The sequence below is a fragment of the Bombina bombina genome, unplaced genomic scaffold (assembly GCF_027579735.1).
Source record: "Bombina bombina isolate aBomBom1 unplaced genomic scaffold, aBomBom1.pri scaffold_1197, whole genome shotgun sequence".
In the NCBI taxonomy this organism is placed as follows: domain Eukaryota; kingdom Metazoa; phylum Chordata; class Amphibia; order Anura; family Bombinatoridae; genus Bombina; species Bombina bombina.
Window position 1 is genome coordinate 71,741 of NW_026510824.1, and position 12,030 is coordinate 83,770.

A 12,030-nucleotide genomic window follows, 5' to 3' on the forward strand; every position below is an offset into this window, starting at 1 on the left:
AACCTGTCAGACTTGCATCTGTTGAAATCACAGTCCAGGTCGGAAGAACAAAAGAAGCCCCCTGAACTAAACGATGGTGGTCTGTCCACCACGTCAGAGAGTGTTGTACAATCGGTTTTAAATATATTAATTGAGATATATTTGTATAATCCCTGCACCACTGGTTCAGCATACAGAGCTGAAGAGGTCGCATGTGAAAACGAGCAAAGGGGATCGCGTCCGATGCAGCAGTCATAAGAACTAGAATTTCCATGCATAAGGCTACCGAAGGGAATGATTGAGACTGAAGGTTTCGACAAGCTGAAACCAATTTTAGACGTCTCTTGTCTGTCAGAGACAGAGTCATGGACACTGAATCTGGAAACCTTAAAAGGTTACCTTTGACTGAGGAATCAATGAACTTTTTGGTAAATTGATCCTCCAACCATGTTCTTGAAGAAACAATACAAGTCGATTCGTATGAGATTCTGCTAAATGTGAAGACTGAGCAAGTACCAAGATATCGTCCAAATAAGGAAATACCACAATACCCTGTTCTCTGATTATAGACAGAAGGGCACCGAGAACCTTTGTAAAAATCCTTGGAGCTGTTGCTAGGCCAAACGGCAGAGCCACAAACTGGTAATGCTTGTCTAGGAAAGAGAATCTCAGAAACTGATAGTGATCTGGATGAATCGGAATATGCAGATATGCATCCTGTAAATCTATTGTGGACATATAATGCCCTTGCTGAACAAAAGGCAGAATAGTCCTTACAGTTACCATTTTGAATGTTGGTATCCTTACATAATGATTCAATATTTTTAAATCCAGAACTGGTCTGAAGGAATTCTCCTTCTTTGGTACAATGAAGAGATTTGAGTAAAACCCCAGCCCCTGTTCCAGAACTGGAACTGGCATAATTACTCCAGCCAACTCTAGATCTGAAACACATTTCAGAAATGCTTGAGCCTTCACTGGATTTACTGGTACACGGGAAAGAAAAAAATCTTCTCGCAGGAGGCCTTATCTTGAAGCCTATTCTGTACCCTTGTGAAACAATGTTCTGAATCCAAAGATTGTGAATCGAATTGATCCAAATTTTTTTGAAAAATCGTAATCTGCCCCTACCAGCTGGGCTGGAATGAGGGCCGCACCTTCATGTTGACTTGGGAGCTGGCTTTGGCTTTCTAAAAGGCTTGGATTTATTCCAGACTGGAGATGGTTTCCAAACTGATACCGCTCCTTTAGGGGAAGGATCAGGCTTTTGTTCCTTATTGTGACGAAAGGAACGAAAACGATTAGTAGACCTAAATTTACCTTTAGATTTTTTATCCTGTGGTAAAAAAGTTCCTTTCCCCCCAGTAACAGTTGAAATAATAGAATCCAACTGTGAACCAAATAATTTATTACCCTGGAAAGAAAGGGAAAGCAAAGTTGACTTAGAAGACATATCAGCATTCCAAGTTTTAAGCCATAAAGCTCTTCTAGCTAAAATAGCTAGAGACATATACCTGACATCAACCCTAATGATATCAAAGATGGCATCACAAATAAAATTATTAGCATGCTGAAGAAGATTAACAATGCTATGAGAATTATGATCTGTTACTTGTTGCGCTAAAGCTTCCAACCAAAAAGTTGAAGCTGCAGCAACATCCGCTAAAGATATAGCAGGTCTAAGAAGATTACCTGAACATAAGTAAGCTTTTCTTAGAAAGGATTCAATTTTCCTATCTAAAGAATCCTTAAAGGAAGTACTATCTGCCGTAGGAATAGTAGTACGTTTAGCAAGAGTAGAGATAGCCCCATCAACCTTAGGGATTTTGTCCCAAAACTCTAATCTGTCAATTGCTTAAAACGTTTAGAAGGAGTAAATGAATTGCCCAAATTATTCCATTCCCTGGAAATTACTTCAGAAATAGCATCAGGGACAGGAAAAACTTCTGGAATAACTACAGGAGATTTAAAACCCTTATTTAAACGTTTAGATTTAGTATCAAGAGGACCAGATTCCTCTATTTCTAATGCAATTAAGACTTCTTTAAGTAAAGAACGAATAAATTCCATTTTGAATAAATATGAAGATTTATCAGCATCAACCTCTGAAACAGAATCCTCTGAACCAGAGGAATCATTATCAGAATCAGAATGATGATGTTCATTTAAAAATTCATCTGAAAAATGAGAAGTTTTAAAAGACCTTTTACGTTTACTAGAAGGAGGAATAACAGACATAGCCTTCTTAATAGATTTAGAAACAAAATCTCTTATGTTAACAGGAACACTCTGAGTATTAGATGTTGCTGGAACAGCAACAGGTAATGTAACAGTACTAAAGGAAATATTATCTGCATTAACAAGTTTGTCATGACATTCATTACAAACAACAGCTGGAGGAACAGATACCACAAGTTTACAGCAAATACACTTAACTTTGGTAGATCCAGCATCAGGCAGCGATTTTCCAGAAGTATCTTCTGATTCAGGGTCAATCTGAGACATCTTGCAATATGTAATAGAAAAAACAACATATAAAGCAAAATTGATCAAATTCCTTAAATGACAGTTTCAGGAATGGGAAAAAATGCCAGTGAACAAGCTTCTAGCAACCAGAAGGAAATAAACAATGAGACTTAAATAATGTGGAGACAATAATGACGCCCATATTTTTTTAGCGCCAAAAAAAGACGCCCACATTATTTGGCGCATAAATGCTGTTAGCGCCAAAAAATGACGCCACATCCGGTAACGCCGACACTTTTGGCGCAAAAACGTCAAAAATGACGCAACTTCCGGTGACAAGTATGACGCCGGAAATAACAAAGACATTTTTTTGTGCCAAAAAAGTCCGCGCCAATAAAATGAAGCATTTTCAGCCCCCGCGAGCCTAACAGCCCACAGGGGAAAAAAACAGAATTTATGTTTACCTGATAAATTACTTTCTCCAACGGTGTGTCCGGTCCACGGCGTCATCCTTACTTGTGGGATATTCTCTTCCCCAACAGGAAATGGCAAAGAGCCCAGCAAAGCTGGTCACATGATCCCTCCTAGGCTCCGCCTACCCCAGTCATTCGACCGACGTTAAGGAGGAATATTTGCATAGGAGAAACCATATGGTACCGTGGTGACTGTAGTTAAAGAAAATAAATTATCAGACCTGATTAAAAAAACCAGGGCGGGCCGTGGACCGGACACACCGTTGGAGAAAGTAATTTATCAGGTAAACATAAATTCTGTTTTCTCCAACATAGGTGTGTCCGGTCCACGGCGTCATCCTTACTTGTGGGAACCAATACCAAAGCTTTAGGACACGGATGAAGGGAGGGAGCAAATCAGGTCACCTAAATGGAAGGCACCACGGCTTGCAAAACCTTTCTCCCAAAAATAGCCTCAGAAGAAGCAAAAGTATCAAACTTGTAAAATTTGGTAAAAGTGTGCAGTGAAGACCAAGTCGCTGCCCTACATATCTGATCAACAGAAGCCTCGTTCTTGAAGGCCCATGTGGAAGCCACAGCCCTAGTGGAATGAGCTGTGATTCTTTCGGGAGGCTGCCGTCCGGCAGTCTCGTAAGCCAATCTGATGATGCTTTTAATCCAAAAAGAGAGAGAGGTAGAAGTTGCTTTTTGACCTCTCCTTTTACCGGAATAAACAACAAACAAGTAAGATGTTTGTCTAAAATCCTTTGTAGCATCTAAATAGAATTTTAGAGCGCGAACAACATCCAAATTGTGCAACAAACGTTCCTTCTTTGAAACTGGTTTCGGACACAGAGAAGGTACGATAATCTCCTGGTTAATGTTTTTGTTAGAAACAACTTTTGGAAGAAAACCAGGTTTAGTACGTAAAACCACCTTATCTGCATGGAACACCAGATAAGGAGGAGAACACTGCAGAGCAGATAATTCTGAAACTCTTCTAGCAGAAGAAATTGCAACTAAAAACAAAACTTTCCAAGATAATAACTTAATATCAACGGAATGTAAGGGTTCAAACGGAACCCCCTGAAGAACTGAAAGAACTAAGTTGAGACTCCAAGGAGGAGTCAAAGGTTTGTAAACAGGCTTAATTCTAACCAGAGCCTGAACAAAGGCTTGAACATCTGGCACAGCTGCCAGCTTTTTGTGAAGTAACACAGACAAGGCAGAAATCTGTCCCTTCAGGGAACTAGCAGATAATCCTTTTTCCAATCCTTCTTGAAGGAAGGATAGAATCTTAGGAATCTTAACCTTGTCCCAAGGGAATCCTTTAGATTCACACCAACAGATATATTTTTTCCAAATTTTGTGGTAAATCTTTCTAGTTACAGGCTTTCTGGCCTGAACAAGAGTATCGATAACAGAATCTGAGAACCCTCGCTTCGATAAGATCAAGCGTTCAATCTCCAAGCAGTCAGCTGGAGTGAAACCAGATTCGGATGTTCGAACGGACCCTGAACAAGAAGGTCTCGTCTCAAAGGTAGCTTCCAAGGTGGAGCCGATGACATATTCACCAGATCTGCATACCAAGTCCTGCGTGGCCACGCAGGAGCTATCAAGATCACCGACGCCCTCTCCTGATTGATCCTGGCTACCAGCCTGGGGATGAGAGGAAACGGCGGGAACACATAAGCTAGTTTGAAGGTCCAAGGTGCTACTAGTGCATCCACTAGAGCCGCCTTGGGATCCCTGGATCTGGACCCGTAGCAAGGAACTTTGAAGTTCTGACGAGAGGCCATCAGATCCATGTCTGGAATGCCCCACAGCTGAGTGACTTGGGCAAAGATTTCCGGATGGAGTTCCCACTCCCCCGGATGCAATGTCTGACGACTCAGAAAATCCGCTTCCCAATTTTCCACTCCTGGGATGTGGATAGCAGACAGGTGGCAGGAGTGAGACTCCGCCCATAGAATGATTTTGGTCACTTCTTCCATCGCTAGGGAACTCCTTGTTCCCCCCTGATGGTTGATGTACGCAACAGTTGTCATGTTGTCTGATTGAAACCGTATGAACTTGGCCCTCGCTAGCTGAGGCCAAGCCTTGAGAGCATTGAATATCGCTCTCAGTTCCAGAATATTTATCGGTAGAAGAGATTCTTCCCGAGACCAAAGACCCTGAGCTTTCAGGGATCCCCAGACCGCGCCCCAGCCCATCAGACTGGCGTCGGTCGTGACGATGACCCACTCCGGTCTGCGGAATGTCATCCCTTGTGACAGGTTGTCCAGGGACAGCCACCAACGGAGTGAGTCTCTGGTCCTCTGATTTATTTGTATCTTCGGAGACAAGTCTGTATAGTCCCCATTCCACTGACTGAGCATGCACAGTTGTAATGGTCTTAGATGAATGCGCGCAAAAGGAACTATGTCCATTGCCGCTACCATCAAACCGATCACTTCCATGCACTGCGCTATGGAAGGAAGAGGAACGGAATGAAGTATCCGACAAGAGTCTAGAAGTTTTGTTTTTCTGGCCTCTGTCAGAAAAATCCTCATTTCTAAGGAGTCTATTATTGTTCCCAAGAAGGGAACCCTTGTTGACGGAGATAGAGAACTCTTTTCCACGTTCACTTTCCATCCGTGAGATCTGAGAAAGGCCAGGACAATGTCCGTGTGAGCCTTTGCTTGAGGAAGGGACGACGCTTGAATCAGAATGTCGTCCAAGTAAGGTACTACAGCAATGCCCCTTGGTCTTAGCACAGCTAGAAGGGACCCTAGTACCTTTGTGAAAATCCTTGGAGCAGTGGCTAATCCGAAAGGAAGCGCCACGAACTGGTAATGCTTGTCCAGGAATGCGAACCTTAGGAACCGATGATGTTCCTTGTGGATAGGAATATGTAGATACGCATCCTTTAAATCCACTGTGGTCATGAATTGACCTTCCTGGATGGAAGGAAGAATAGTTCGAATGGTTTCCATCTTGAACGATGGAACCTTGAGAAACTTGTTTAAGATCTTGAGATCTAAGATTGGTCTGAACGTTCCCTCTTTTTTGGGAACTATGAACAGATTGGAGTAGAACCCCAGCCCTTGTTCTCTTAATGGAACAGGATAAATCACTCCCATTTTTAACAGGTCTTCTACACAATGTAAGAATGCCTGTCTTTTTATGTGGTCTGAAGACAACTGAGACCTGTGGAACCTCCCCCTTGGGGGAAGCCCCTTGAATTCCAGAAGATAACCTTGGGAGACTATTTCTAGCGCCCAAGGATCCAGAACATCTCTTGCCCAAGCCTGAGCGAAGAGAGAGAGTCTGCCCCCCACCAGATCCGGTCCCGGATCGGGGGCCAACATTTCATGCTGTCTTGGTAGCAGTGGCAGGTTTCTTGGCCTGCTTTCCCTTGTTCCAGCCTTGCATTGGTCTCCAAGCTGGCTTGGCTTGAGAAGTATTACCCTCTTGCTTAGAGGACGTAGCACTTTGGGCTGGTCCATTTCTACGAAAGGGACGAAAATTAGGTTTATTTTTTGCCTTGAAAGGCCGATCCTGAGGAAGGGCGTGGCCCTTACCCCCAGTGATATCAGAGATAATCTCTTTCAAGTCAGGGCCAAACAGCGTTTTCCCCTTGAAAGGAATGTTAAGTAGCTTGTTCTTGGAAGACGCATCAGCTGACCAAGATTTCAACCAAAGCGCTCTGCGCGCCACAATAGCAAACCCAGAATTCTTAGCCGCTAACCTAGCCAATTGCAAAGTGGCGTCTAGGGTGAAAGAATTAGCCAATTTGAGAGCATTGATTCTGTCCATAATCTCCTCATAAGGAGGAGAATCACTATCGACCGCCTTTATCAGCTCATCGAACCAGAAACATGCGGCTGTAGCTACAGGGACAATGCATGAAATTGGTTGTAGAAGGTAACCCTGCTGAACAAACATCTTTTTAAGTAAACCTTCTAATTTTTTATCCATAGGATCTTTGAAAGCACAACTATCCTCTATGGGTATAGTGGTGCGTTTGTTTAAAGTGGAAACCGTTCCCTCGACCTTGGGGACTGTCTGCCATAAGTCCTTTCTGGGGTCGACCATAGGAAACAATTTTTTAAATATGGGGGGAGGGACGAAAGGAATACCGGGCCTTTCCCATTCTTTATTAACAATGTCCGCCACCCGCTTGGGTATAGGAAAAGCTTCTGGGAGCCCCGGGACCTCTAGGAACTTGTCCATTTTACATAGTTTCTCTGGGATGACCAACTTGTCACAATCATCCAGAGTGGATAATACCTCCTTAAGCAGAATGCGGAGATGTTCCAACTTAAATTTAAACGTAATCACATCAGGTTCAGCTTGTTGAGAAATGTTCCCTGAATCAGTAATTTCTCCCTCAGACAAAACCTCCCTGGCCCCATCAGACTGGGTTAGGGGCCCTTCAGAACCATTATTATCAGCGTCGTCATGCTCTTCAGTATCTAAAACAGAGCAGTCGCGCTTACGCTGATAAGTGTTCATTTTGGCTAAAATGTTTTTGACAGAATTATCCATTACAGCCGTTAATTGTTGCATAGTAAGGAGTATTGGCGCGCTAGATGTACTAGGGGCCTCCTGAGTGGGCAAGACTCGTGTAGACGAAGGAGGGAATGATGCAGTACCATGCTTACTCCCCTCACTTGAGGAATCATCTTGGGCATCATTGTCATTGTCACATAAATCACATTTATTTAAATGAATGGGAATTCTGGCTTCCCCACATTCAGAACACAGTCTATCTGGTAGTTCAGACATGTTAAACAGGCATAAACTTGATAACAAAGTACAAAAAACGTTTTAAAATAAAACCGTTACTGTCACTTTAAATTTTAAACTGAACACACTTTATTACTGCAATTGCGAAAAAACATGAAGGAATTGTTCAAAATTCACCAAATTATCACCACAGTGTCTTAAAGCCTTAAAAGTATTGCACACCAAATTTGTAAGCTTTAACCCTTAAAATAACGGAACCGGAGCCGTTTTTAACTTTAACCCCTTTACAGTCCCTGGTATCTGCTTTGCTGAGACCCAACCAAGCCCAAAGGGGAATACGATACCAAATGACGCCTTCAGAAAGTCTTTTCTAAGATTCAGAGCTCCTCTCACATGCGACTGCATGTCATGCCTCTCAAAAACAAGTGCGCAACACCGGCGCGAAAATGAGGCTCTGCCTATGATTTGGGAAAGCCCCTAAAGAATAAGGTGTCTAAAACAGTGCCTGCCGATATTATTATATCAAAATACCCAGAATAAATGATTCCTCAAGGCTAAATATGTGTTAATAATGAATCGATTTAGCCCAGAAAAAGTCTACAGTCTTAATAAGCCCTTGTGAAGCCCTTATTTACAATCTTAATAAACATGGCTTACCGGATCCCATAGGGAAAATGACAGCTTCCAGCATTACATCGTCTTGTTAGAATGTGTCACACCTCAAGCAGCAAGAGACTGCTCACTGTTCCCCCAACTGAAGTTAATTGCTCTCAACAGTCCTGTGTGGAACAGCCATGGATTTTAGTGACGGTTGCTAAAATCATTTTCCTCATACAAACAGAAATCTTCATCTCTTTTCTGTTTCTGAGTAAATAGTACATACCAGCACTATTTCAAAATAACAAACTCTTGATTGAATAATAAAAACTACAGTTAAACACTAAAAAACTCTAAGCCATCTCTGTGGAGATGTTGCCTGTACAACGGCAAAGAGAATGACTGGGGTAGGCGGAGCCTAGGAGGGATCATGTGACCAGCTTTGCTGGGCTCTTTGCCATTTCCTGTTGGGGAAGAGAATATCCCACAAGTAAGGATGACGCCGTGGACCGGACACACCTATGTTGGAGAAAGTTAAATTTTAAGGTAAGAAAAAAATTGATTATTCAAATGCATTATCCCAAATAATGAAACTGAATATTGAACATCCTGAATCAAGGCAAATAAATGTTTGAACACATATATTTAGAACTTTATATAAAAGTGCCCAACCATAGCTTAGAGTGTCACAGAAAATAAGACTTACTTACCCCAGGACACTCATCTACAAGTAGTAGAAAGCCAAACCAGTACTGAAACGAGAATCAGTAGAGGTAATGGTATATATAAGAGTATATCGTCAATCTGAAAAGGGAGGTAAGAGATGAATCTCTACGACCGATAACAGAGAACCTATGAAATAGACCCCGTAGAAGGAGATCATTGAATTCAAATAGGCAATACTCTCTTCACATCTCTCTGACATTCACTGCACGCTGAGAGGAAAACCGGGCTCCAACCTGCTGCGGAGCACATATCAACGTAGAATCTAGCACAAACTTACTTCACCACCTCCACGGGAGGCAAAGTTTGTAAAACTGATTTGTGGGTGTGGTGAGGGGTGTATTTGTAGGCATTTTGAGGTTTGGGAAACTTTGCCCCTCCTGGTAGGAATGTATATCCCATACGTCACTAGCTCATGGACTCTTGCTAATTACATGAAAGAAATATCACCTGAACATCTCTATGTAAAAAAGAAAGATATTTTACCTCAAAAGTTCTTCAGTAGCCACATCCCATTGTAAAGGATTTCTAAGTAGCATATTAGTATGTATGTCCCGGGACAGTCGAAGGGATGAGCCTCGTGCACTCTCATGTTATTTCCCTATTCAGTGTAAGGAAGTTTAAATGAAATCTCATGAGAGTTAAGTTAAATCTCATGAGATCACAGTAAAAGAGTTCATGACCTCAGCACTGCTGATGCTGATTGGCTGCTGTTCATTTATTTATTTTTTTACCTGCAGCTGGGAGCAGCTGAGTATAACTTTTTACACAGAACTTACTCTGCTGAGCTGAGGAGATTGTGAGGTAAAATATCTTCCTTTTTTACATAGAGATGCTCAGGTGATATTTTCCTGTCAGCTTTTTACAGTTATACTGCATCAGTTTCAAGTGATTTAGCATGAGAGTATTATGTTCCTTTAAACCTCAATAAGCATTGCTTGAAATTTAACTACTTATTAAACTTAAACATGGCCTATAGTTCTGAAATGTGACAGTTTGCTTACGTTATATTCTATGACTCAGAGGTGGGGGTCCAAGAGTGGCTTCAGGTGAGTTTGCAGGAAACTATACTATGAATGTACTAATGCTTTTGAAATTTATTCATTTATGTGCAATATCCTAAAAATTGCCAATTTTACAGAAACCCAAGAGTAGTCTCATATTTACAGGTATACCTTCTGAGGAGATGCAGTGCATTACAAAGGCCCGAGAGTAGCCTTTTAGTTATACGAGGTTGATGAGATATCTCATGGTTATGTTATTCTGTTACAGACAGTGTACTCCTTATGTTATACACCGAATGTGGAATGTTAGCAAGTGTATTTCATTTTCTGTATTTATTGTAGAATTTTGTCTGTACTATTTTAACCTCAAAAAAAAAAAACACCACATAACAAAAGGCTATTAACAGTGAATAAAGAGTCTATTGCAGTATCAGCATTTTATGTACTCACCAAGAATTGATTGATGATTGGGATTCACGTATAGATCTTTGCTCCATTCCACCATACACTTTAATATTGACACTAAACATTCCAATCCTTTCTTCCGTAGACTAAGCTCCTACGATATTTGAATAAATATAGATATTCATGTGTAAAATACTATTAATTCAATGTTCCAGTTCACATTTCTTAAATAATTTTGACTTGCATTGAGTAGACAGATTCAACATGTTTATTGATTGGTTCTAACACTCTATACATTGATTTGTATTTTAAAGCAAATTTTAGTTTGCCCAAAGTTGCATTTGTATATCACAACTGAGGCCTAAAATGCATCCAGTCGCACCAGCCTAAAATTACTGATGTGGGTGATGGGGCACCAATGTGTCCCTGGCACCTGGGTTTGTCAAACTCTGCTCAGATATACAATTCCTGCAAAGACATCACTTTTTTTATTTCGGAATATATCAATTATTTGTTGGAATATATTATTTCAATTTTTTTCTTACCTGCAACGGAGTCATTCCAAGTTCATGTCCGCTTCTTCCTTGAGCAATTTTAGACAAATCATTGACAAGTCGTTCAAAAATATTAGCAGCATTTAAGTCACAGTCATAGTTCACGTAAATATCCACAACACACTGGGCATCTAATAAAAAAAAAACAAAAAGAGAGAATTATTTATTTTATATTTAAAAGGGATATGAAAATGTTATTTTGTGATTCAGACAGATCATATAATTTTAAAAAGTTTTCAATTTACCATTATCAAATTTGCGTAGTTCCCATGATATTCTCAGTAAAGATACCTAGATAGGTATCTGGAGCATTACATGGAAGGAAATAGTGCTACCAGCTAGTGCTCCTGCAAATGGATAACATTCCTGCAAAAATTGCTGCTATATAGGGCTCCAAAAATGGGCCAGCTCCTAAGAATACACTGCTGCTTTTCAACAAAAGATAACAAGAAAAAAAAAGAAAATGTGATAATAGAAGTAAATTAGAAAGTCGTTTAAAATCGCATGCTCTATCAGAATTATAAAAGAAAAAATGTGGGGTATCATATCCCTTTAAATTAATACATTTTGTTACAAAAAAAATTAAAATACCTGCACAAATCCTTGTCAGGGTTTGTATAACCATCCACTTGTGTTCAAAGGAACTTGTTGAAGTCTCCAATATATTTAAAAATATTTCTTTAAAAAACACCTGAAGAGACATAATTAGTTAATTTTTAGCTAAATACTAGTATGAAAACATTACATAATTTATTACAAAGAGGGTCATTGTGCTGCCTCAATGAGGCATAGAATATTACATAGCCTCTGTTATGTTCATGTTGTTATAGTTAAGAAATCATATTTTTATGCCATTGTTCTCAAGGCTTCCCTGTGTTTGTTCTGTACTGCCATCTACTGACACTTTTTGATAATGCTCTTGTTTTCTATAGTATCTTACCTCTGACCTATTGTGCATTTCCTTTTTGTGTATTGCTCCGCCCTTGTAGTTTTATGATGTTTTCCTGTGTCATGGCTGCAGCTAACAGGCCTCATGTAACAAGCACTCATGTTAATTACATTGCAAGCTACGATCAGTATCATCTTTTGACCGCTTAAATACTTTAACCATTCATTTAT

The 12,030-nt window shown here is 40.5% G+C and overlaps 1 protein-coding gene across 1 annotated transcript in view; it reads right to left on the bottom strand.

Moving 5' to 3' along the window:
* Positions 1 to 11,602, bottom strand: part of LOC128643476 (brefeldin A-inhibited guanine nucleotide-exchange protein 2) — a gene marked incomplete at both ends in the record, with an annotated part of 70,113 nt that extends 58,511 nt beyond the window's left edge. Inside the window, 3 exon segments of the mRNA XM_053696322.1 lie at positions 10,403 to 10,511; positions 10,903 to 11,042; positions 11,503 to 11,602. Coding sequence (XP_053552297.1) covers positions 10,403 to 10,511; positions 10,903 to 11,042; positions 11,503 to 11,602 — 349 coding nt within the window.
* Positions 11,603 to 12,030: the final 428 nt, after the last annotated feature.